The sequence below is a fragment of the Psammomys obesus genome, unplaced genomic scaffold (assembly GCF_907164565.1).
Source record: "Psammomys obesus unplaced genomic scaffold, mPsaObe1.curated_primary_1811, whole genome shotgun sequence".
In the NCBI taxonomy this organism is placed as follows: domain Eukaryota; kingdom Metazoa; phylum Chordata; class Mammalia; order Rodentia; family Muridae; genus Psammomys; species Psammomys obesus.
In genome coordinates this window covers 2,739,297-2,764,632 of record NW_026596100.1, presented here as the reverse complement: position 1 = coordinate 2,764,632, position 25,336 = coordinate 2,739,297, and the positions used below count along the sequence as shown (strand labels likewise).

Genomic DNA, 25,336 nt, shown 5'->3' with positions numbered 1-25,336 from the left:
TTTCTGAGCAGGCCAGGGCAGGACATGGATTTGAAATTAAATGCTAATTGAATCTGAGATGTCTCTGGCAGCGCTTGTCCATGCTGTAGTGTGAGCTCGGGAGGGCTTGGTCCTGAACCCATAGCATGGGCACTCCTCACTGTGCGTGCCAGCACGCCACAGCTGGTCTCAGAGTCGAGCCTACTCTGCTGTTGGCACTGCACATTCAAGGCTTTCTGCTCTTCTACATACACAATGGCTTAATCACAGGAAAAGACTAACTATTTTTCTATCACCAGCCCTTGGCATGTAAGTGTCAAATTCATATGCATTTGACTGTTTTATGTTAGAATTTTCAATTTTTAAGAACCATTGTCTGAGCTGCTGACTCAAGTTTCATAAAAGAAAAATTAAAAAATGAATTTTAGAGTGGGATTAGGACAGAATCTCCAGTGGTTTCAGAAATGGTTTCTGCTGTTTTGAACTACAGATACGTATTTACGTGCACACATTTGTACTTCGAACACAGACAATTATAAACCTGAAGTACCAGTCAATTCTGAAAAACAGTGAAGACACTTTGTGGCCCACATCGGCCAATGCTCAGCTGAGACTTGCTTCTTTCTGTAACAAGCTCGCACACCTCAGAAGGGCATAAACTTCATTTTATCTTCTAAAAAACGTCAAAATTATTTATATATCAAAGTATTATTTTTAAAATGATTTTCTCTGAGTTTGAGGCCTGCTTTATCTACAGAATGAGTTCCAGGATAGCCAAGGCTCCACTGAGAAACCTTGTCTCGAAAAACCGTAAGTAAACAACCAAATAAGTAATAGAATAAAATGAATTTCTCTCTGATCTCTAATCTGTAAATGTTCGATTTGAAGACCTATTTTATTTACATATATGCTCAGGGTAATTAGCACTCCAGATGATGAAAAGGACTGCGAGCTGCTAGTGTTTGAGAAGGCTTGCTCTGCCTGCCTTCCAGGGTTCAGATCTCTTCTGTCAGGGCACTATGACCCCCACACACTGGGAGCAGACTTCATGTAGTCGGAGAGAATACTGGGGAAAGCAGAGAAAGTCCATGAAGTCCAAGCCGATTGACAGGAAGGAACTACTAAGAACAGACAAGAAAGGAGGGGCAGAACCCACCCACACCTAGCACAAAAATTCCACCTCTTTTCTATTTGCAGGCAAGGACAAAGGTTTGTGCACAGGGCTGACAGACAATTTGTTTTGGAGAATCAGTTTTTAAAGAGAAAAGAAATACCAGTGTGATAACTTTTCCAGAAAGAGATGTATAATTCACCTTAAGCAAACTCCGTAAACGAAGACATGGATTTATGAAGTATATAAATTAGGTAGTAATTTTTCACATTCGCAAAACCTTTTGTGGGAGAGCTAATTTATTCCATCAGCTCCCCTAATATACTTCCTTTGACTAAACAGAATTCAATGTATCTATTTCTTTGGCATAAAGTCAGGTACACCTGCTACTTAGGAACAGATGTCATGGGAATTCTCTGGCTTTCATGGGATACGGGTAAGAACAAGCTCAAGTTGAGCAGAAGCGTATGAAATGGCAACTGTGGTCATCAGTAGACAAAGCAGCCTCCTGAGCAACGCTTCTGGTAACTGTGAACTGTAAATTCTGGAAAACAAAGCAGGGGGAGAATAGGGAAATGCCCCACTTTAGATATTGAGACAAAACCCCACACTCAGATATGGAAAAGTCATGCGGGGGAACGTGGCATATGAGCACCACAGGGAAGGCTCTGTTGGCTGGTGGTGCTGAGGGTACATTTCATATCCCCTTACGTTTGCTGGCTCCTCGGCGTACAGAGGGTGCTTACTCCTCTCTTTTTGTAGAGACTCTAACGGTGCTCTCATGCCATGGAGAAGCGTGGTGTAAGGTACCGTGAGAGACCAGATCATTTGTCAATCCTACGCCGACACACACATGCATGCCTGCAGAAATTCTGGCTGTGCCACTCCACTCGTGAAAGCACAGGCTTAAAGTTATAAAATGCACGCAATATAAGTGGGGAAATAAAGGTGTTTTAGAGATAATCCCCCATAACAGCTTTGTTTAAAATTCAATTTCCTTTTTCCCTTTTTTGAAAACTATCAATGGCAACTGTTCTACGTCCCGTCCCATAAGGTTTGGAAAGTGAAGTGTGTTCCTAAAGAAAACCTCAGAAATGTTACTTGAAGAAATTACTGTGATTGTGGGGGGGAGCATATGCCCCAGGTTTTTAAAGAGTATACAAGAAAGATTAGATTTTATCGTTCTCTCCAAAGGCGGCATAACCATGATTTACATTTTCAAAATTATTATAACTCTTTTTAAGGTAGTACAATTTGTCTGGCATTTTAATCTATTTTGAGTTAACATCTATTAGCACTTTTTGAAATGTGAGGCAATTTGCTATGCTAATTAAGGTAAATCAGAGCATGGTTTTAGTGTGTTGCTGCTGCTGCAGAGGGTGAGAAGAGAACCTCAGAGGTTAAGCACTGCTCCAGCGCCTTCCTTCTCATCAGGTTCTCCCAGCACCAACAACAGACAGTTCCGGATACCTGAAGACCTAGGTCAGAATTCAGCTCTTCAAGTACTACTTATTCAAAAAATACAGGAGCCGATAAAGTATGCCAAAGAAACCGTAACTACTGAGTGATTCTCCTTTCCTCATTACACCACAGGAAATGCTTCCTGTTAGAAGCAGGAAGCAAGACGTTGGGACACATCAGCTCAACCAGAAACTGCTCCAAGTGATTTGTTCTTTAAAGATTTTTGAAAAAAAAAAAAATGGTGTGTGTGTGTGTGTGTGTGTGTGTGTGTGTGTGTGTGGTGCTTGAGGATCCTGGCTGTCTTTATCACTCCGCCTTATTCCCTTGAGACAGGGCTTCTCACGGAACAGGAAGCTCGCCACGCTGGCTCGCTGGCTCGCTGGCTGTCCACTAAACTCCTGGTTCCCACTATCTCCACCGCCTAGTGCTGGAGTCACAGACGTGCAGGCCTGGATGGCGGTGACTTGAACTCATGACTCATACTTGCAGAGCTAGTTGTTTACTCACTGAGCGCCTCTCCCACCCAAAGCGATTTTCTCCTTAATGGAGAAAGTCTGGTTCAGTTCGAGACGCCGTAACGCTCACTCATTACTTTATACCCAGCCTGCAAGTTCCTTGACAAGAACTATTCCAGTCAAGCCCGTTTTCCGCCTGCACTGTCTGGGAGTCTCACCTGGCTAAGATGCAGGTTCTGTGAGACAGCAGTGTTTGTCTTCACACACTGCCAGACCTGCAGCTGTGGCACACGACTGCCGTGAGCTACGTACTCAGCACATACTCGCTGGCTCAGTGAACACAGGAGTTACTCAGAGTCAATAAAAGGGAACATGTCAGTCAGCAGTGTGTCAAGTAGAAGTTCGCCTCCTTACCAGACTGTCTTTTACAATGGGGGCAGCATCTGAAGCCTTGGCCTAATCTCAGTCCTTTAATAATTTTAAGCTCCTGCTCATCCTGACTCTCGGCTACTGCTGTTTTCTATCCAACATCATTCGGTACCTCTTTGCAGGTGTTTAGTGATTTTGCACTGCTATGTCTTTAGAGAAACTGTGGCTGGGTCCTAGGCTGTCAGGCAGCTCTCTGAAACGGTTAGACTGTACTTTGGGTGGACTGACAGCAGCCCTCCTTCGACATCGGCTACGCACTACAGTGGGAGGTAGGTTAATAACCCTGGATAGGAACAGGCTCCCAAAACTTCGCAAACCCCACAGTTTAGAGGATTTGGTGCTTTAGCTTACAGCAGTCTCTTCTTGTGTCACAGGTATTTGGTGGCAGGTCTGACTCAAAGCAATGCTATTTGTAACTTCTCCTTTTTGGGAAGGGGGGTGCCTCAGGAATTGATATGGCTTCACCCCTCTGTGGGGTAAATGGAATAGAGTAGCTTTTCTTTTCCTTTTCGGTTGGTTCTGTTTGCACTGTGGTGTTCACACAGCAGGAAGCTTGCAGCTTGTTGAAGTTACCAAATCTAAGCTGCCACACACACTCCCTGCAGATGAGATTTCGTGTAGTGGGGCAGGACACAGGTAAGCTCTTCACGGTTTACTTTCTTAAACTATTGGAAAAGTTGTCTCAATTTTTTTTTCACTCTAATGAGTGATAGGGTAAAACAAAAGCATATCCTTGCTCTAGTTCGGAAGGGAAGGGTTGGAAGGGAGCACTACAATGAGAATTGACTATTTTCCAGTTGTATGAATGCTATCACATCATGATTTGGTTGTGTGGCATAGTAGGAACCAGTAGTTCACAGAGTAAGCCAGCTGTAATGGTGGCCAGGATTTAAACTCAGGATCTCAATACACAGTGTTCGCTGAATTGAACTCACCCTGGCACCTGGGTATCACAATGTCAAGCGGTAACTGGCAGACTGGGGTTCAACTACTCGTCTACCCAGGAAAAGGCTTTCTAACATTCTCATTTTCCTCGCCAGGCCATGGAGGGAGAGGATCCAGCCAGTCCTGATGAGGCTTAACAAGCTATAGGCAGATGGCAATAGTGGAGAACTTTCCCTTTCAGTGGACTAGGGGAAGGGGATAAGGGAAGAAGGAGGGAGGGGGGAACTGGAGCAAGTTGAGGGAGGGGGCTTCATTTGAGATATACAATGAATAAGTTGTGAACAAAAAAATTAAAACAAAGATTCCAGTTGGGATATAAATATATATCCAAGTACACGGCAACCTCTCTACAGAGCTGCGTGGTAGGAGACAAATGGTAAAGGGTGCCACAAGCCTGCAAGGACTGTGGTGGAGCTGCGGTCAAGAGACCATGAAGTGTGGTCAAAACAGGCTGAAGACAAGGGTCTTTCCTACCGAGGCAGCTCGGCTCACGCCAGAACTGGCACGGCTTTCTTTCCAGACTTGTTCGGGGGCGGGGGGGGGGGAACATTTCCTCATGCTCCAGAGAGGGAATGGTCAGCCAGATTGATCTGGGAGGTGGTCCCTGCCCACTTGGAGAGTATAACACAGCAGGGAAGACAGGCAATTACTGCAGCAAAAGCTGAGAGGAATTTTCTAGAGAAATGCAAGTTGTCTCAGAAGGAAGCCCACAGCAGGCACCCAAGTGTCAGTCTGTGTGTCCTGTGTGTGTGCGGTAACTGTATGTATATTGTACAGATAAGAAAGAAAGCCAGCCCGAAAGGTATTATGATCGGACAGCCAGTTTTCTACTTGGTGAATTGTAGTGTGCCTCTTGTTCCCAATAGCTCTGCTGTGAGGAGATGAAAGGTGAAGAAAGTGGTTCCTCTGTGCAGGTGGAAAGTGTCTGCAGAGCTGCTGTAAAAACAGCAAACTCAGGGCTTGCGTCCTGATCCAGTACTGTCCTGTGCTGGTCTGTCACTGTTCACAGAGTCCCTGGGCAATGTCACTCAATGCTAACGGCCCTGGTGGCTAACTCCAGGCTGCCCAGAGGCAGAGAGCTGTCTCTGGGGCAATAGGCCCAGGAGTCCACTTCTGCTTTCTGGGTCTCTGGGAAACTATAACGGCTATCTACGGTATTCGCTGGGTGCCAGCAGTCTCCCAAACACACTCACCCTCCTGCTTTTTCAGCTAGTTCCCACAGGCTCCAAGACGGGCACATATGGAAAGTGGTGAGTAATTATGGGAAGTTAAATGTCACCTGAAATCGTCATGTGATGTGATAGGCCATCAAAGTGCGGCTGAGATTTCTGTGGGACAACAAGATACTGTTTTCCCACTTAGTGCTAGCAGTTGAACCAGGCCATGCCAGGCAGCTCCGCAAGCCACCAACCATGGAGCTTTCCCGTCAGCTCTTAGCAGAGATGGAAACAGCAGCTGACGAACCGATTTTCCTAGGATCTGCCATAGCTGGCAACATGCACTGGTTTTCTATGGATCTACACAGATCTTAAGGAAGCCACTTCCCTCTGTTTGCAGCAGGATTCTTCAGGTCAGTGTTTTAGTGACAAGCCGCGGTTTGCTGTGCTTTCCCTATGGGAGGGGAAGGAAACCAGGAATTTGACACCATTTGTACTGTATCTCTTTTGTTCAGCAGTGAGGCAAGGCTTAGAGCCCTGTTCTCTCCCTCTCTCTCTCTCTCTCTCTCTCTCTCTCTGTGTGTGTGTGTGTGTTATACAAACAGCCTCCCCTTTCTTTCTCACGTCAGCCAAGGCTTCTGCCAGGAGCCCACGGTGATGCACACATAACAAACATATGATACCTGGTTTCCTGATGTGAAATGAACTAACTGTGTCTGCCATCAGGAACAGACAAGAATATAGTGGCCGTCACCCCAACTGTTTATCAGAACAACCAGGAAATCCCTTTAACACCCTGGTGGCCAGGCCATCCCCAGGCAACTGTTTGAGTCTTTGTGAGGGATCAGTATTTGGAAGAGCTCAGGAGATTCAGATACGTGAAATAAGTTGAGAGGGGACAGCTGATTCCTGCCACTGGCACCTGAAGGCAAGAAGTAAAAGCAACAAGTACCCGCCCGTTCCAGTGCAGCCCTCCCCACTGCACTAACTGTGGGAGCTGCAGAAAGGAACTTGCTCCTGTAGGCTACGGTCATCTTTTTCAAATATTCATGGCTGCACCAAACAAAAGCCTCGTTCTCTGAGTGTGTTCAATATGCTCAGGTCTTCCTCTTTCCACGACGACCCTCAGGTCTCTGACTGGCCATCACTTTCCCAGCAGCTAATGGGTAGCAAACAAAGAACCCGGAAGTCCACTTCTCACTTGGATTTAGTACTTCCTCAGGGAACTACTCAGGGTGTGAGAGAAACATCCCCTCCACCCGAAGACTGTTTGTATATTTAAAAGAAGAAAAGCTGTGTATCTCTTTGGCATCTTAAACGCCACTTGTTAATCATGGGGTCAGTCAGTTATGGGGCACCCGTGATGAGTATGTTTCACATACAAATCTCTATTTGTCGCTTGAGCTCTTTATGAATGGAGGCAGAGTCAAAACTTGGGTCCTTGATGGGAGAAGGGAAGGAGGGTGAGAGGGGATGGGAGAGAGGACACAGACATATTACTCCTAAGTTGCAACAAACAGACAAACAAACAGACAAACACCTCATCTAAAAATCCCAAAGCATAGGAAGAGACAGACACAGAGAACGCAGGGAGCCTGACGGGAGCAGCCTTGCACATCCAGTCAACTTTGTCAAATGCAGTCGTTCCATTTCAGAATCGGCAATGATTGGAAGTGCTATGCTCCGTCAATATCACAACAGGCCTGGCTTCATGCTGTCTCTTCCGTGAAATGCAGGCTGCCTGTTAACAGCAGCACCTGCTTCTATTCACTTGAATTAGCACAGTGAGAAAGCGGTGGAGAAGCTGGGAGATGGGATCACAGAGACGCCAGCAGTGTTAAGTGAGAATTGGGGCTCGCTAACCTGAAGCCTCTAATTAGAGATTAGTGTGACAGGAAGTCCAATAACCTGGCTGTCAGAGAGGAAGTCAGTGACATTTTCATTCCCCGTATCAGCACGTAATCTCCCGCTCTGAAGGCTGTTTCAAGCTGGGTGCAAACTTTGGGTCCAGCTCTTCAGGCGTGATCATGGGCTTGATCCACTGCTCAGAGCTATGCCCTGGCACACGCAGTGCACATGGGAACCAGAACATGTGTGCAGGACCCTGGGAGATCTAGCGTCACTGGCATTCCCAACGCTTCAGCAAAAGAACAGCTACTTGAGAAACCGGGGCCCTAATAAGATAATTAATGTAGTCCTAGTGCTAAGCACAGTGTATTTATGGAACACATCTGGGTGCTTCTAAATTAAACTCCTAAAGTTAAGTTTGAAGATGTAATTGAGGGGGAAAACTCTTTCTCTCTCTGTCTCTCTCTATACACACACACACACACACACACACACACACACACACACATTTTCTTTTGTGCCTAATGGTTTTCACTGCTGTGCTTCTCAGTTTTCAGTTTCTATTTTCATCTCTCAAGGCTCAGGACTTAGTAGTGATCACCAAGCAGGCACTGAGCAGCCACCTCCCTAGAACTGTAGTTTCTACCAGGTGCCATTTATGGATCTGACCCATGTCCTGAAAGAATTTATTATCAGCAAAAAATATTCTGCATAAATATGATCAGTAATTCTGTAGATTAAAAACCTGAAATCTGAAAATAAGTGGCTTTTGTTTTGTTTTTGATTTTCAGACCCAGGGCTGGAGTATCAAGGAGTTCAAGTGCAACGATATGGTGGGTGTTGGAGCTCTGGCTGGCTGTCCTTTCAGCCATGCCCAGAATTCCCTGGCTACAAGAAATGGGTATTAAACCAAAGAGAGCATCTTTCTTATTTGGTTATTTATTTCCTTTAGTCGAAGATACTTTTTTTTTTTTTTTTAATCTATCAAATAGTTAAGAGGAAGTGGCTTCTAAATGTTTTCAAACACGTGTTTTAGCTATACAGTAATTTTGTAAGCTAACTCTTGGAGATTTCAAAGGGCTGCCATGGTTAAAGATAATACAGACAAACACAATAGAATCCACCCACCCACACATCTACCCAGTACCTAATACATGTTTGTGTAGCAAGAAGTGTGTGCCTGCCTGTGGAAGGCTCTGGTTTAGAAAATTTAGAACTTTTTCAATATAATGAGGAGGGAAAATCCAACACCCTACCTCAGCATTGCTCTGATTTGTTTACTTCTTATGAGGGTGTTATACAAACCAACTGTCCCTCTTCTGTAATCCTGGGAATAGGGACACTGTGGGACCGGAAGGAGATGGAGAAGGTGGAAAAGTCAGCAGAGTGGTGATGGGGAAGACAAGGAAAAGCACCTCGCAGACTGCAGACTGGGGAGCTGCTATCATTTGAATGCAGCTGCCAGGAGACAGACAGAGTTGGAGACGAGGAGGGGCACGCTCTGTTTGGAGATACTACAGCAGAGCCACGGTGACAGCAAGGGTAAAATCAGAAAGTAACGAGCAATGAGAAAGCCAGGAGAACTGTTCCTGGACAACCCTTTCTGGAGTTTTGACACCAGGGTGCCAGAGAACAAGGATGGGGGCTGGGGGACTGGTGAAGGGGGTGAAGACGGCAGGGCTGAAGCCTGAGCAATGGATGGGTCTCATTCAGAAGAATCACTCTGGATATCCTCTTAAAACAAGCGAGCAAGCAGTTGCCTAACACTAAAGCCACAACATTCAAGTTGCCATTCGTTCTCAGGAGCTCCAAGCTCCAAGGGCTCGGAACTGCTTCTTCATGGCTTTTCCTGCTAGAGTGGCTGCACTATGTATCTGTCACTTAACAGATGTCCGCTGAACAGATGAATGACAGATATGGTAGGATCAAAAGGAGAAAGGCCATGGTCTCTGAAAACCATACCAACAATGGAAACGGGAGTCTCTGGGGTGACAGCAGAGTAGGGGAAGGCAGCTTGCCCCGGGGTGCTGGCACATTATGGTAGGCTGCTTTCCTTCCAAGGGCAGGAAGCCCTCAGTCTCACAGGCCAGCAAGGCCAGGCCTGTTTGTGCTTGGTCAAGGGTTAGCGAACTGCCATTACCCTTTCTACAACTAAATATAAAATTCACAATCCGATAGCCGGATTCTTTCATATTATTACTGAAGCCAAATTGAAGCTTCAAGGCGAATATTGACTGAGAAGCAATGACACTATGGGGTGCCTTCAGGCAAGCTCAACACAGCGGTCTACTGACCCTACAGTGTTTGGGGGAGTTATAGACTCTCTTCTCAAGGCTTGTGGAAAATAAGCTAATGTTTTCATGATGTATCAGTCCCCTAACAAAGGAGAGCAAAATACAAGCAGCTACTTGCAGCACATCTTACAAGTTCCTACCACGTCGATTCTCCTCAAGAAGCAAGTCCTAGCTTTATTCTGGATCCCAGCTGGCTTTTGATTGACAGGTCTTTACCCTGCTCACAACAAACCCAAATATATATAAGATGACAAGAGCAAGTGGTTCTTGAGACCTACAGACCTCCAGGTTTTGCCTTCCTCTGTTTCCTTTTAATGAAATAGAGTCCTGGTGACCGAAAAACAAAATCTACTATTGAAAAATATTGTTGCATGTGTCTTGGGAGACTGGTTTTCCTCTTTTTTTAAAAGATCTAAGCATGTGAATTCATATTCAGAGCTAGAAAACTGTGATCTTGGAGGGCAGGTGATGAATGTGTCAGATAAAAGATCCCAAGATAGGTGTGCACACATACCTAAGACCAACGATGCTCACAGGGGCAAACACTTCCTCAGTGCTTACAGTGGGCCTGACCTTGGGCTCCGAGATTTACCCTCACTGTAATTACTCTTGTCATGACCCTCCCAGGCACATGTTATTACTATCATCGTGTTTCAGGTCATTCTCAGATCAAAGTTCTGAAAGGCCCCAGAGGCGGTAAGGTGACAGAGGTAAAAGGAACAATGTGGGGTGCTGGCCAGGTTTACCTGTTCCACGCAGCGCCACACCAGTTCTAATACCTGAACTCTGGACAAGACTGTCAGTTACACTCGGCGTGAACTGATAGGATGAAATGGAGATGGGAACACTTGACCGAAATGAGGCTGACAGGGAACCTCAGATTTCCGCCCGCTGGGCTTCTCCCTGTTCAATTACCAGGGATGATCAGGAGAGGACTGTAAAACGTGTCTTAAAGTGCTCCTATGGAAATCACTTTCGGAACTGTTTCATCAGCAAAAGGAAGAAGATGCTGACGCTTCAAGCAAAGGTGGAAGCTCAGAGCTTGGAGCCTGGCTGCCTCCTGCCACCACACTGCCCCTTTCTTTTGGCACACGAGGTGGTACATTGGCCGTGCAGTGACAGGTCTCTCAAGACAGAGGCCACACAATTCAGGTCGGTTAGACCACTCCTGCCTTCATAGAATAGACAGTGATTTTTTTTCGATGTATTTCCTTCAACGGGGCATTATTATTAAATTTTAAATTCTGGCTAAGGGCAATTTGAGAACAGCTGTGCATATGTGAGGGAGGAGCGCCCTGCAGGTACTCACTTAGTTTCATGGCTGAACTGCTACCAAAACAGTCCAGGACACAGTACCCCACAAATTATTTTTCCCTTAAACTGATTTTTCCAGTTAGTTCTGTGTGTTAGTTACAGGGTCGTCTATTCTTTTCCCTGCAGGGCTTTCCTGCTCACAATCCCTAAACAAGATACTAAAACCCCCAATTTTTTCCCCCACAGAAATATTTCGGTTGTTGCAGCTTTCTCTTACCATAATCACTTTCTGCGAGAATCAGCTCAGTGCTCAAATTCTCCTGAATATTTTTACCTTGAGCTGGGCACACAGAACTTGGCCCCTCATATCTGAGCGCTGTGGAGCAGACCTCTGCTTGACTGGTGTCCAGCACTTGTTTTCCATATTAGCCATCTCTTTGCCATTTAAATAAGGAATTCCATGTCAGAACCACACTTTCTTATATCCTGAAGAGTATATTATAGCAATCAACCTTTATTCAAATAAATCACTTATTTTACTCTTCAACTAAGAATTTTAAGAACTGTGGCAGATGAGGAAGGAGGTCTTGGGAAGTGAATTTTGATAAGATAGGAATTAACTTGATTATTTTCATGCTGTGGACCAATAATAGTTAGGGGCCTCCACTGGGCCCCTGGCCTGAAGGCAGCTGGGTAATCAATAGATCCCACAGAGGGGGCTCTCCACCCCCAGCAGTCTCTCTGATCTTTTCTGGGTGGACTCTTCACGCCTGTGTAATTCTAATTTATGTCAACTACAAATCAAAGAAATTCCAGGCGGCTTTGGTCATAGGACACTGGCAAGGACCCTTCCCAATCTATTTACGTCTGGTCCCTGAGCAGCAGGTCCACAGCCTTCCAGACACCTTTCCTGGCCAAGCCGAAGGTGGCAAGAAGGCAGCTACCTGCTTGGTGGGTTAAGGAGAGGAAACAGGGCAGAGTGGCCTAAGGTATAAACTGGGGTGTATTTTCTCCTAGTTTATAACTCTGCAGGAACATAAGAACTAAGCATTTTAAGCAAAAGCATTGCCAAGACTGGCTCCCTCAATAACGCTCTTTAATGATACCCCAGACGCTGGCATTTTCAAATCAAATGAACAGTGTGTAAAATTAGTTCTGCATGAAGTTAAAAAAAAAAAAAAAGAGAGAAAGAAAAAAAGAAAGTGAAAGGGAGCTTTTAAAAGCTCCAGCATTTCTCCATCCAACTGCTTTTCACAAGGGTTTGGCATTTGAGAATTGCTACGTTTATGATGTTATTCAATGCTCATAATTCAGGCCTGTGTCTCCAAACTTTGGTATTAACACACAGTACAGAGGTTTCTCAAAGCAGCCCGGCTGCCTCTGGCGAGGCCTCCTTTTCCAGCCAATGCCATTCCGTGTGCTCCCTCTCTTCTCATCAGCCTTGTTACCCCAAACCTTTTCTTTATTAACCTTGAACATTGCATTTCCATTTGCCCTACGGCTCTCCCATGCATTTTTTCCCTCTCAGTTTTGTTCTCTATCCAAATTGCCTTGTAAGAAATGAGGGAAATATCATAAGAAACAGACCTATAGAGTCTAGAAGTCACAGAAGTCGTGGAAACAATTTCGATGACCAAAGTCACTACTGTTTATAGCTGTAGAAGCTGGAACAAACGTAATGCTTTTTATTACAGTCCTATTGATGACCTAAGTATTTTTTAACTAAATCACTAAATAAACGTGAGTCAAACTGATAGGTGATTTCGGGTCAACTCTAATTCCCAAGGTCAAGTAAGCCTTTGAACAGTCTCTAAGAATATAAACTCACCCCAATTCATCAAAGCAGTCTCACACAGCGTTCTCTTCTCTTGGTTTTTACAATGCATTAAAGTTTAGGAGATTATGTGGCGTCAGCTTCAAAACCTTTTAACATGCTTATCCATCCAGCCATCGGAAAAGCTGCTCAAACAGAGACTTCTTAATGCACTTCCTAACTTTACAACTGCGTGGGGGTGGGGGCCCACAGTTGTTTGGAAGGCTAGAGGATTTCTGCCCAGGACTCAGCAATGTTGCGGCCAAACAAATTTTCTGCAAATTTACTTAGACATTGATAATTAAAGTACATGCTTTTCTTTAGCTGCAAAGAATATGTTTAATATTAGTTTCTCATCTGGTGGTAGGAGGGAGGACACAGACACAAAGAGATATTGAGATTTTTTTCCTACAACAAATAAAAGCCACTTTGTTATTATCCTTGTAACCCTCAGGAGCTGACGTGAGGGGGAAAAGTGCCAGTTTGGCAAAATATAGACTTTGAGTTAGACATAGGTAGCCCCGGATGAAACTTACATGTGGCAGAACATGCAGCCGCCATTTACCGCTGCTTCCTTTACCTGAGACCATGTAGCCCCGGAGCACCTGAAACTGAGGGTCTCCACCTCTGTTTCTGCCTCCTCAGTTTTTGGATTAAAGGAATTCACTCCATGCCCAACCGACTTCATAATTTCTAAGGACCAGAGAACCCAGAACATCACTAGAGAGACATACAAACTCCCAAACAGTCTCTCGCTGGCTCGGGATCCTTCTGGCCTCGTTCCTGACTGGTGGCTAACTGTGCAGCCGGTAAAGTCTCCTGGCCTTTGGCTGGCTTCGGACACGGGCTGAAGGAGGTGGGCATCTCTAGCTGATGATCCCGGTTGTCGGCTGGCGGGCCTGGCTGGGCTACTGGTCACTCGGGTTGTTGCCTGCTTTGCTGGCATGGTGACTGGTGTGGGATGTGCAGCAGCAATTCTCCATGCCTCGGTCCTGTGGTCCTATGACTTATCTCCTAATTGCCTTTATTTCTTCTTGTTAGTGTCTCTTTCCCTCCCCATGTCAGAGTCTTAAATTTATACTTTCCTCATCTCCGTACCTGAGCAGACCAGTTGTTAACTTTATCCAAATCCACTGTGTTCCATGGAGACATTTGCTTTTATTAGTAAAGTGTGCAAACGTGTGATTATTGATATCTTTCTATGGAACATTTAAGTTTGAATGACAAAAATAAAACCCACAAAAAACAAAAATCCAACCTACAAAAGTATCTTCTATAGCCTGAATCTTCTTTTTTCCTCTTTCAATTTGTTTCCCAAATGTGTGTGTGTGTATGTGTGTGTGTCTGTGTGTAAGTGTGTGTGTTGCATTTGGAAATTCACATCCCACAGTATAGTACACATTACACTGAAAAAAATAACAATTCTGGGTATTTTATATATGATTGACATTATCCTAAGCACTTTATATACATTAATTCATTTAAATACTCACAATTCTACAAGATAGTTACTATGAAAATCCTCATTTCACAAATGTGGCAGGAAGCTTTGCTCAGAATTATGCAACTATTAAGTGTGTAAGCCCAGATTTGAACCCAAACTCTGGCCCAGAGGACATGCTCCTTATTTCAAGCTTCTTTTCTTCTCTATGCAAATCTTTCTTCAGGTCTGGATTAGAATTTAAAGATGGATGGCATAAAACAAAAATCTGGGGGAAAAAATCTGAAATCTGAACAGCTATTTTAGTTTGGATTTTCTATCCAACTTTCTGTTCAAGGCTTTGCTTGCACTTTGTGTGTGGCTTGGAAATGTCTTCTGTTCTCATGGAACCCCACCCCCCATGTTTGGCTCTGAGCTGAATTGAGTCTTGGGAAGCCAGACAGCAAGGCTGAGCTCCTTGGGCTGAGCTGAACTGCAGCAGGCTATGGCCAGACGGCACTGTGGCAGAGGCAAGAAACTCTCAGAGCTGATCTCTGGCTTGAGAAAGGATTCAGAAACTGAATATGGAACAGGCTAGGCCAAAACCCCTAGAGGGACCACTCATTAGAACAGCTCTCTATCTTGTTTTACAGTTATCTTTGCTTTTTATAAAGTCCAGAATCTTTTAACTTGAAATCAGCAAAATGCTGGTCAGCAACTGTGTGTGGAATAGTCTTCTAAACTTACAGACAAGAACACAAATGGTTGTAATTTGTATCAGAAGGTGATGCTGATCTCCAACCTAAAAAGTATAAAAGAGGGTGTGCGAGGGATAGTGATTCCAAATACGGTCCCTTTGGAGCCCTTGGCAGAGACAGCACATATGCAGCCTGGCTTTCTGGTGGGCACCAAGGAGCTTGCCTGCTACTGCTTGGCGTTTCTAGAGTCCTCTGCCTATTACAGACCCTGTAACTTACAGTGACAAGGTTAGCAAGAGTGCTCTCTTGGCCAGCCATGAGTGCTGAGGGGGACATGCTCCCCTGGGTCTCAGTGCTGTTGCTAAGATACAAAGCAAGTAGCTTTTTGTGCTGGGCTGAGAAGATACAATGCAGTCTCTAGAATGTAACTAGCAAAGGTCTAGAACAGTTGAGATTTTAAAATGCTGTAAACAACAATTAGATCTATTGTCAAAAAAATGACAAAGCACACAAAGAATTTGGGTCACTGTTATTTTTGCCGCAGATATGCCTACATTTAGGAAATGTATGCCCTTTGAGCAACATGTTTGTCTTGTATCAATTCTTGTGATAGATTTGTCCCTAATCATCTTTGCAGAAGTAGCACAGCCTTGTCTGCTGGAATAAGAAGGCAGCACTTAGAGATCATCTCCGGGTACACCTTTTCAAAGCAAGAAGCCTCCTGGCTAAAGGCTGCCTCTGGCATTGTGCAAAAATGTTGGAATCAGACTTCAAAGACTTTGGGGGAGTAGCCTTCTGCAGGCGTCTGAAATTTCTCAGCTTCCATTTTCTCACTCTTGCAATGCAAATGAAGAACTAATTCTCTGATTTGTTATAGGGAAACTGCAGAAGTGGCAAAGGAAAAAAACATCTACCCAGGGCTCAGTGGTCTGTACAGATGTTCTCCATTTTCCTTCTCGGTCCTCAAATGTTCCACACTGAGTGCAGTACCATTCCCAAATTCATGCTCAATTCCTGCCAGCTGCTCTACGGAACTTTTGCTGGGCCTCTGGGACTGTTTCACATGTAATAGGAGAGACAGTCTGATGTGCAGGGAGACACAAACTGGTTCCTCTTGCCTCCAATGGCCAGAACAGATAAGTGTGGAGAAATGAAATGAACATTTGTGAAAAGCCAAACGGACAGTTTACTGTTGCAGGAATTTTAAAATATAGCATTCTCTTGTTAGACCCCACAAATAGCTACTGGGATACAGCCTTTTAAACTCTGCTCCGCACACTTAGGAACAGGAAGATAAATTCTACCATGATACCTTGTGATTGCCTTTTCATTCTTTTTTAAGTACAAACATCTATTGTTAATCAGAAATACAAAAATAGCTCCAGATTACTTTAGCAAACCAGGGCAAAAACTGCATGGCTGACCGTGTGCACGGGTATGCAGGAAGAGAATGTGGTATTAAGCATTTTGCCATAGCAACTAAATGCAGGAAACAAACAAGTCCATCTTACTTTATCACATCTCATCAGGCCCAAGTATCTCAGGGATTTGCTGCTCTGTGCGATCAGGGTGGCTCCTTGATCAGTGATTTCTTTACACCATCCAACATCCACGGTCTCTATTGTCACGCTGTATCGCCCAATGGCTATCAGTGCTGCCAGGAGGGACAGAGAGAAAGCTGGCATTAGCAGTGTAAGGGACCTCTAGCTGATTATGACTACTGAGCTCATGTCTTCACGACACTTGTTCCTGAAATGTTGTGTTTAAGTGAATGTTTTATAAACTAAATTAAATTTGAGATGCTTTCAGAAAGCTTGCACTATGACAAACCCTTTTGCGCAGTGAATAATCATTCTGTAATTTCCCTTTCATTGGACATAATCTTTTATCAATTTACTGGCTTCAAGGTTACCTATACTTTCAGGCATTCATATGTGCAGGAGGAACACATACAAGTGAATTATAGATGGAGCACTGTAAAAGCCCGAGTGCTATCTAAACTTTATTCAAGGTAATTCTTAAAAGAAAAAAAAAAAGCCACATACACCATTTTGAAGTATGTTATATTGCATGCAAATTTCTGTATAAGTAAGTGTAATTTTTCCATCTGGTTCATGCCCTGTAAAATGTAAGAGCATATAATAATTTTCACATCAGTTCTTCTTGGGGGCTGTTGGGAATTAAGAGTACATTATACATATAGTTGAATTTAATCGGTGCCGCACCAGAGTGGAGTAAAGGGGATGTATTTGTTATAGTGAATTTCCTTGCCATAGCAGAAACCTTCCTTACTAATATAGAAAAAGAGCCTGCCGTCTGTAAACCACGACATTATCTCTGGTGTCCTTGATTCTTTGTCGCCATGCCACCGCTAAAATGTAGATGCTTATGTCATAGTCTCAGGTATACTTTAGTTACCCCTGTAAAGCCCCAAAGCCTATCACCCTGCCGGAGCCACTCATTGGCAAACAGGGCTGTTCTCTAAGGACTTCCAGTGGTGTGCTGGGTGAGCACGGCTCTAGCATTTATGAAGCACAGGAAATAGATTTTAATACCTGCAGTCGGAATAATGTCATGATGCACTGATCTGTGAATGAAAACCTTGACAGCAATGCCACAGACATTAGAAAGAACAGAGCAATTGTTTGCTAGTTATTTCCCTATTCTGATGACATGGTTTGATTTCTGGAACCTTGAAATTTGCATGCAATATAACATACTTCAAAATGGTGTATGTGGCTTTTTTTTTTTCTTTTTGTGCAGACTACATTTAGAAAGGCAGAATAAATCTCTCATGTAAATAAATACAACTCAGGAAGTATCACTTGGCAAAAACCTCTGATAACCACCTCAGCGATTTTTAAAAAACTATTATCCCATACCTATGGTTTCTCTTAACCAAGTATTCACAGGAAGCCAGATATTCGATGTTTGCAAAACAACAATCACGATCCCTGTATTTTCAATTAAGAATGCCACAGAGAACTTCCTCAAGTTCCTCTTACCACCAGTACCATTAACACAGTCAAGCTGACTGCAAACATGTGGCAGTAGGAGAGGTAGAAACAAGACCCCAGGGTAATCCCACTGGTGTCGTTCTGGCGTTCTCTCTGTTGGCATCGGTCGAGCTCAGGGCTGGCAGAGTGGAGGTGAGGGTGTGGCAGAGTGGGAAAGAACAGTGAGCAGTTACACAACTGTTCATTCTCCATCTTATTTTATTCCTGCTCTCTTCTCGTTTCGCAGGTCTCAATGCAAAGGTCAAGTGCTCCGAGTTTATCACCCAGCCACTTATATTACCTGGGCACAGAGAGCATTTACTTCTTGAAGGGCACACCTCTCATGTTAGGGTAATGGCTGCTATGCACTGCAGAATGCCTAGTACCTGGCACATGCCTGGTATGGAGGAGTTTCTTACACATGCTATAAACATGCAAGAGACCACTGGCCCCACCCAGCTCTGTGGGAGGGTGACAAAGAGGCCTTCACAGAAGAACTAAGCCAAGTCTTGAACTTTCTGGAGCCAAGAGCTCTCTGGAGAAATGGGCTCACCGGCAGGTTTGTTGGAGGAGGAACAGCATATGAAAAGGTGGAGATGAAAAGGGGCAGCGTGCACAGGACAGTCCATGTGGCTGAGCTGTACATAAACCCAAAGGCGTGCCATGAGTTACTGCAGAAACATTCCATGAAGAATGACTGATGCTGAGGCCGACACAGCATACAGAGCAGAGACCTTGGCACCATGAAACTACAGTCTCGAAGACACACTTAAAACAAAAAACAATGCAAGTAAACCTAAACTGTGACACGTATTCTACAAGAATTAGATTGACACCTATAGGAAATAATGATGCCTACACATGCATGTGTGGTTGGGGTCCGAGCTGGCCCGAAGATATTCCTAATGAAATTTTCTTTAGTACCCCAGTAGCCTTGCAGAACAATAAGTATTTTAGGGGAAAAAGAACTCATGTTAAGTAGTTCACAAGGAAGGGCTGGCTCTAACATAGAGGTACAACCTCAGCGCGGGCTGTGATCACCTTCCTGTGGGCAGGATGGAGACTGTGCCTGCTCTCTTCACCACTATTAAAGACCTAAATATTACAGCTTATGGATGGCCAAGTATTTAGTCTGTGTTAATACCATTGGCTTAATGGAAAAATCTGATTTATATATATCTTTTGAAATATATAGTGCCTCTGGCAACTTCATTGTTCTTCATGAGCTGGCTGTGAAAACTATAATATAACTTCAGGTTCAGCTCTAGCCACGCTATTTAGTAGATGCCTGACCTCAGGGTGATACTTAACTTACATGAGACACAGCTTCTTCATCTAGATAATAGGGATATTGACTGCACGTCTCACCTCCTTCACAGGTTCAAATGAGATAATGCATGTAAGCGACTTTTTGTTACATAAATGTCATAGTTGGTTTGGTGTTTCTGCAAACCATTCTAGTGAGCAGTTGAGACAAAATAAAAAGGCCTGGCCAGAGGCTGGTGGTGCAGGTCTGAAATACAAGCTACTTGAGAGGCTAAGACAGGAGGGTCATAAGCTCAAAGTAGCCTGGCTACAGGGGTGGTTCAAGGCTACCCTGGACAACTTCAGGAGAGTTTATATCAAAACTGAAAAGGTTGAGGACGTGGCTCAGTGGTAATGTACCTGCCTGGTGTGGATGCGCCTCTATCTCAGTTTCACAATACAAAACAACTTCAAGAGGTTAGACAAAGGAAAGGCCCTGGGAGAACGAGAGCACCCTGTGTTCAGGCGCTCAGGCGCTGCGTCACTGCTGCAGGCCTTGACCTGCCCACTCTCAACTGGAGATCACGATCTGTAAACTGCACCTGTGCTCAGAGCCTTTTAATGTAAATATGTGGTTGCTGCCTACATCAGAGGCGGCTGACATACTGAGCATGGGAAAACAGGAAATACTAACTCCCAATTCCAAGGCAATTTCAATACACTTTTTTATGTGCTAAATGCAACTAAAGAAAGTTATATCCTAAAAGACAAAACAAAACAAAAACCCATACACATTAATAAGAGTCATTCAGTAATTTTATGCTGATCAAGACTAAACATGAACCTACTGATAGCCACTACCAGAGGCGTATAGACAGCAGAAAGAATGACTGCAAGACAGATGCACTTTTGACCAAAAAATTCGACTTCTAGTGTTCTACTCTGAAAATACAGTTCTAATATTATAAAACTATGGATGAGTTTATTTACTGAAGCATTGAAAAACAGGAAGCAGCCTAAATGCTCATATGTAGGAAAGTGAGGGAATAAACTGTGCTGTTCCCACAGTAAGTAATAATGAAGGAGGGAAAAAAGTAAACAGGGAGCTAATGCTTACTGGTTTCCTGACATTTAAGTGAAAAAAGAAGTATACAACAATGTGTATGTGTGCTACCATCTTTCATATACTAGAAAAGGAAATCACACACATGAATCTGCTTATCTGTGCAAATGCGATAAGGGCTGGTAGGAAATTTGGGATGCAGGGCAGGGCTCTGAGGCAGAAAGGCCACTGCTTAGAATATCTCTTTTTGTAGCACTGATTTTTTGAACTATCATGGTGCTTTACATCACTTCCAAAATTAAAATAATATGGAAAACTCAAAGAGGACTATAATCACAAGTGAATCTGATTCTACTGCAAATGAACAGCAAAACCCAAGTGAATTACACCGCTACGATAAATGGGATGAGAGTTAAATACTTTGCTTTGGAAATGGCATTTTGACTGGATATTAAGACTAAGAGCTAACAATTCAGTAACTACTTTTTGTGTGATCTTGGATTGTAAATTATGACAGGCAGTCTTTTCACTGTTAAAGAAAGGAGTTACAAATAAGGCCAGTTGGGAGACTTCTCCAAGGAACCTCCTTGTATTGAACTGGAATCTAACTTAGCAGAATGAATACACGTTTCTAGAATAGATAATGAACATGGTGGAAGAGTATGCCTGGTTTAGCAAACATGCACTTATCCTTGGCACTTCCTGCTGAGAGGGATTAGGAGCAATTACGATCACAGTGTCTAAATATCATCTATCAATAAAAGGGACCAGAGCTTCCTAGAGAAGTGATTTCTTGTAGAAAGGGATTAGAGAAAAGCAAGGGTAGAACATCCTATATTGTCATTAAAAAAAAAAGAAGTTTCAAAAAGAATAAAAGTACATCAAAAAGAATAAAGGCTATAATGAGGAAGAGTGACAATGGCTGATGCTGGAACAAGTTGGCCACAGAAATAAACACAAGAGTATTGACTACCGACCCATACAAAATATACCCATAAATCCACACAGATACAGACAAATAAATAAACAGGCATGGACAAACAGCCCATCCCTACAGAAGAATTGAATTTAAATATTACAGATTGAATGAGAGAAATAAAGAAGCACTATTAGGCAAAGAATATAGCAACAACCATAGGCAGAACACACCAAGAGATACACAGTTAGTTACCCTGAAAAGGGAACAAAACACTGGAGCAGTGACAAAGGCATCCTCATTTACAAAGGAAAAAACTCGCTTTGCGGTAGGCAGATCCAGAAGACACGGCCTTGACCGATGATCAAAGTTAACTATAAACAACACACACAGAGTTGTGTGCCCTGATCATAACTGTAATTCTAGCTCCAGGGGATGTGATACCTTCATGCAGACCTATATGCAGGTAAAACACCAATGCACATAAAATAAGGATAAGTAAACCATTAAATATCCTGGTAAGATTTCAGACAATGTACAGTTTAGTTAATATTGTTTCAATATTAGTTGTTCAGTTTTGCTAATTTTATTACAGCTATATCTGTTGTCAACATTATAGATATCTGGGTGGATACTGTATGTGACGTCTATTATTTTTTTGTAAAATTAATATTTGTTTCAAAATGATAACTTAAAATATGGACAAATGAACACAGGACTGCAAAGGAAGGAACTAAGCTAAAAAGTAAAATTTTCTAAGTGAAACCGGTCTTATTTCCACAGTGAAAGATCTGATATATAAATGTTAGGACTAAAAATACATCTTTCCTCAGGGGAGGACGGTGAGTCATACAAGCACATTAACAAGGGCCCTGCAGATGCTGCCGCATGCTTCCCAGCTCCATCTCCTGCCGTGGAGCTGGGTGCTTGTAATAAAATCAGAAACGCCCTAGTGCTTGAAAGGCTAAGGGTTAAAATTTAGCAGTAGGATTAACTTCTTTCATGTAATACTTGGATAAAAGCCATTTGTAAAGACATTTCTTGGCACACTTACAAAGAGATAAATATGAAAAAGCGCTTGTCTCTGTAGAAGTCACAGAGGCTACAAAAACAAAGAAATGACACTTTCAGAGACAGTTGTTGTGTTGCTGGTCCCTGAGAAGACCCCCCCCACGGGGATTACCGTTCACCCTGGCTGCTCAGGAGAATCACAGGCTCCTGCTCAAAGCACAGATGCCCAGGTGCCACCCCTGGAGGGTCTGACTTAGAGGTTGTAACAGCTCCTTGGATCCTGGTATGCAGCTGAAGTCTGAGTGAGATCCACTGGGTGGACTGACCTACAACTTCGGCAAAGTCAGACAACTACAAACAAAGCACTCACTTTGGCAGATATAAATAGCGCCCATGTTCCGACATATTACAACAATGTGGCCTCTCACACAGAAGCTCCTTGCTTCTGTGTCAGCAGTTCCCAGGCTCCTTCTGCTGTGTCTACTGTGACACTGTAGTCTTATTACATGTACTTTAGCAGACACTGATGGCACTCTATGACAAGGTCCCCGATTCTCCGTGTGTGTGTGTGTGTGTGTGTGTGTGTGTGTGTGAGTTTATGTCCTTGCATTTACTTTCGAGCACAGCATGTAGTATGAGTTCTGCATCTTACAATTACTTATTAAAATACCCGTCTCAAAGGCTTTAAATAGATTTTGGCCACTTTGGGGCACTGAATTTGGAGTATACCTTCATTTAGGAACACTGAACCTCTGAAAATATAATTAAAGCAAGCTATTTAATATGATATAATTAAAGCAAACTATTTTTTCCATAAATGCAGAAGGCTGTAGACAAGAAACAACATGGCAGAATCCTCCATGTCCCTACTTTTCACATTTACTTCCCCACCAGGGCGAAGTTTCATGCTGACTGTTAGTCCTGGATGGGCCACTTCATTTTGAGAATTTATACAGACAGAATTAGACAAGAGACTATATTCTGGCCTTTTTGGCTGCTATGTGTGTGAGGTACAGCCACACAGTTGTGAATACTGGTGAGATGATAGCTTCCTTCTCAGTGCTGTGTGGTATTCCACACTCCCAGAGGCATTCAGGTGATTTCCACTGTGGGGCTGCTGTGCGTGGCTGAGAACATCAGCATACTGTGGATTTATTTACTGTGTTTTACTGTGGACCTATGCTTTCATTTTGCTTGTGAAAGACATAAATAGGAATGGAGTCTCTAGCTGAATGTGCTTTGGTGCCAAAGCGACTTCCAGTTCCCTCCGGAAAGTACACAGGTTCTTCTTTCACCACACTGTTGATGCTACTCAACACTATGCCTGACTATATCATTCAGTGGCCAAGCAGTGGGCTTTAATGTCCATTTCCCTGGGAGGAATGATTCTGCACATCTTGTCACGATAGCATACATTTTTGTTTTTGAATGCTGTAACAAACATAGTTATCAATTAGGCTAAATAAATAGAGAAGGGAAGGTAGATATGTAACTTAAAAGAATAGTGTTCTATGTAAGAAATAATTTTCACTGTAATTTGAAGGAATTTCTAGTACAATACACTTTTTCTGCTTTCAGAAACATGAATCTTAAAGCAGGAAAGTAAATGCAGGGAGGTGAGAAGGGATGTAGAGAAAATTCCAAAGCTGTGGAATATATTTAGTTAGAACATTTGATCTTTGCAAACGAGTGCAAAATCCATATTATAAGAACAGTTGCCCAACAATTGTGGCTAACACTAGAATCTGAAAACAGAATTGTCTCCAATTTCAAAGATGCTGCACCTCAGGCCATTAATTTTGCATAGCTGTATACAGAGTTCGGAGCAGCGATGTGCAAGCCTGGCTCACTCAGGGAGCAAGCCTGCCATGGCCTCTGACTTCCATGGCAGGACGTTCTCCTGCCCTTTACATCCTGGGATGGAGATGCAAGCGTTACTGGCAGGTTACCCCTACTCTCATTCCCTTTAGGTAAACATGTCGGTAAAAATAGTGAGTCCGAGTGAATTTTGTTTTCTTAAAAGAAGAAGTAGAAGAGGAAAAAAAAAAGCTTATAATGCATGAGAGCAAGAATAAGTGCCACCCTTTAACTCATAAGCATACATCGTTTTCCAGAAAAGAAACACTCAAATCTGGCAGGGTATGTAAAAACTATTTCTATATACCTGACTTCCAAAGTGTAGTAAATGAGGGGTGTATTTAGAGCCCTGCTGATGCCCTTCCTGCTCTGAGTTTCAGTGGTGCTGTGTGTGGTGTAACCAAACTTTGAAAGGATCTCTCAGTTCCCCTGAAAAATCCTCTTATTACAATTGAAAATGAAGAAGAAGTAAAGGAAGAAGAAGGAGGTGGAGAACACATTAACATTCAAACACTAGCAGAGATTGTAAAATCCCTGGTTCAGTAATTCTGTTTATTCCAACCTGCATAAATAAATATATTAAATAATTAGATATCCTTTTCAAAATCTTGATATTATATCAGACTTCATGTTATGAGAAGTAAATTCTGGTTCAGAATATATTAATTCAGTAATATAGAAAAGAACTTTAATGTCTAGTTGATCTGAATTTTCCAGAGTAACCATAAAGACAGAGCATCAGTTCTAAGCAAGCATGAGATACAAACATTTGTGTGACTCTTGTAAGGAAAGTCAGATGAGGAGGCACAGAAGTTGGTGTAGACACACAGTCAGGCAAACCAGCTAACACTAGAGATCTCCTGAAGCAGAGGCAAAGGGAAAGCAGAGCAAACACATTCTCCTGCCTCAACAGATTCCAAGTTCCTACTACATGCCAGGTGTTGTTTTAGGGGACGAGCACAAAGGGCTCGATTCCCTGCCATATTAGAGCTTATATTAAGTTAAACGTAACATATCATTTGTCAGGTGATAATTCTGTTTGGGGTGAAATAAAGCAGGCTATGGGCGGGAGTGTTCAAGGCTTCACAGGGAAAGCAATATATGACCAAAGACTGAAGGAGGATCAAGCAAGCCTTACAGATATTTAAGAGAAAGGTATCTACACAGGCAAGATCTGAAATTAAGTATATGAGGTGGGGAGAAGGCTGGTCTGTGCTACAGTGATAGAGAATAGCTGTGATGAGATCACCAAGGTAATGAAAAGACAAGAGTGGAGAAAACCATCTTACAGGTCACCAAGTAGTATTGGCTTTGGCTCTGAAAATAAAATAAAATAAAATAAATAAAATAAAATAAATAAAAAACCAGAAATCTGAAGGAACAT

At 43.2% G+C, this 25,336-nt stretch overlaps 1 protein-coding gene across 1 annotated transcript in view; it reads right to left on the bottom strand.

Moving 5' to 3' along the window:
• The window catches only part of Fbxl17 (F-box and leucine rich repeat protein 17), a 456,093-nt gene that overhangs the window by 4,637 nt on the left and 426,120 nt on the right, over window positions 1-25,336 (bottom strand). The window contains exon 8 of the mRNA XM_055628378.1: window positions 16,376-16,518. Coding sequence (XP_055484353.1) covers window positions 16,376-16,518 — 143 coding nt within the window. The remainder of the gene's footprint in view (window positions 1-16,375; window positions 16,519-25,336) is intronic.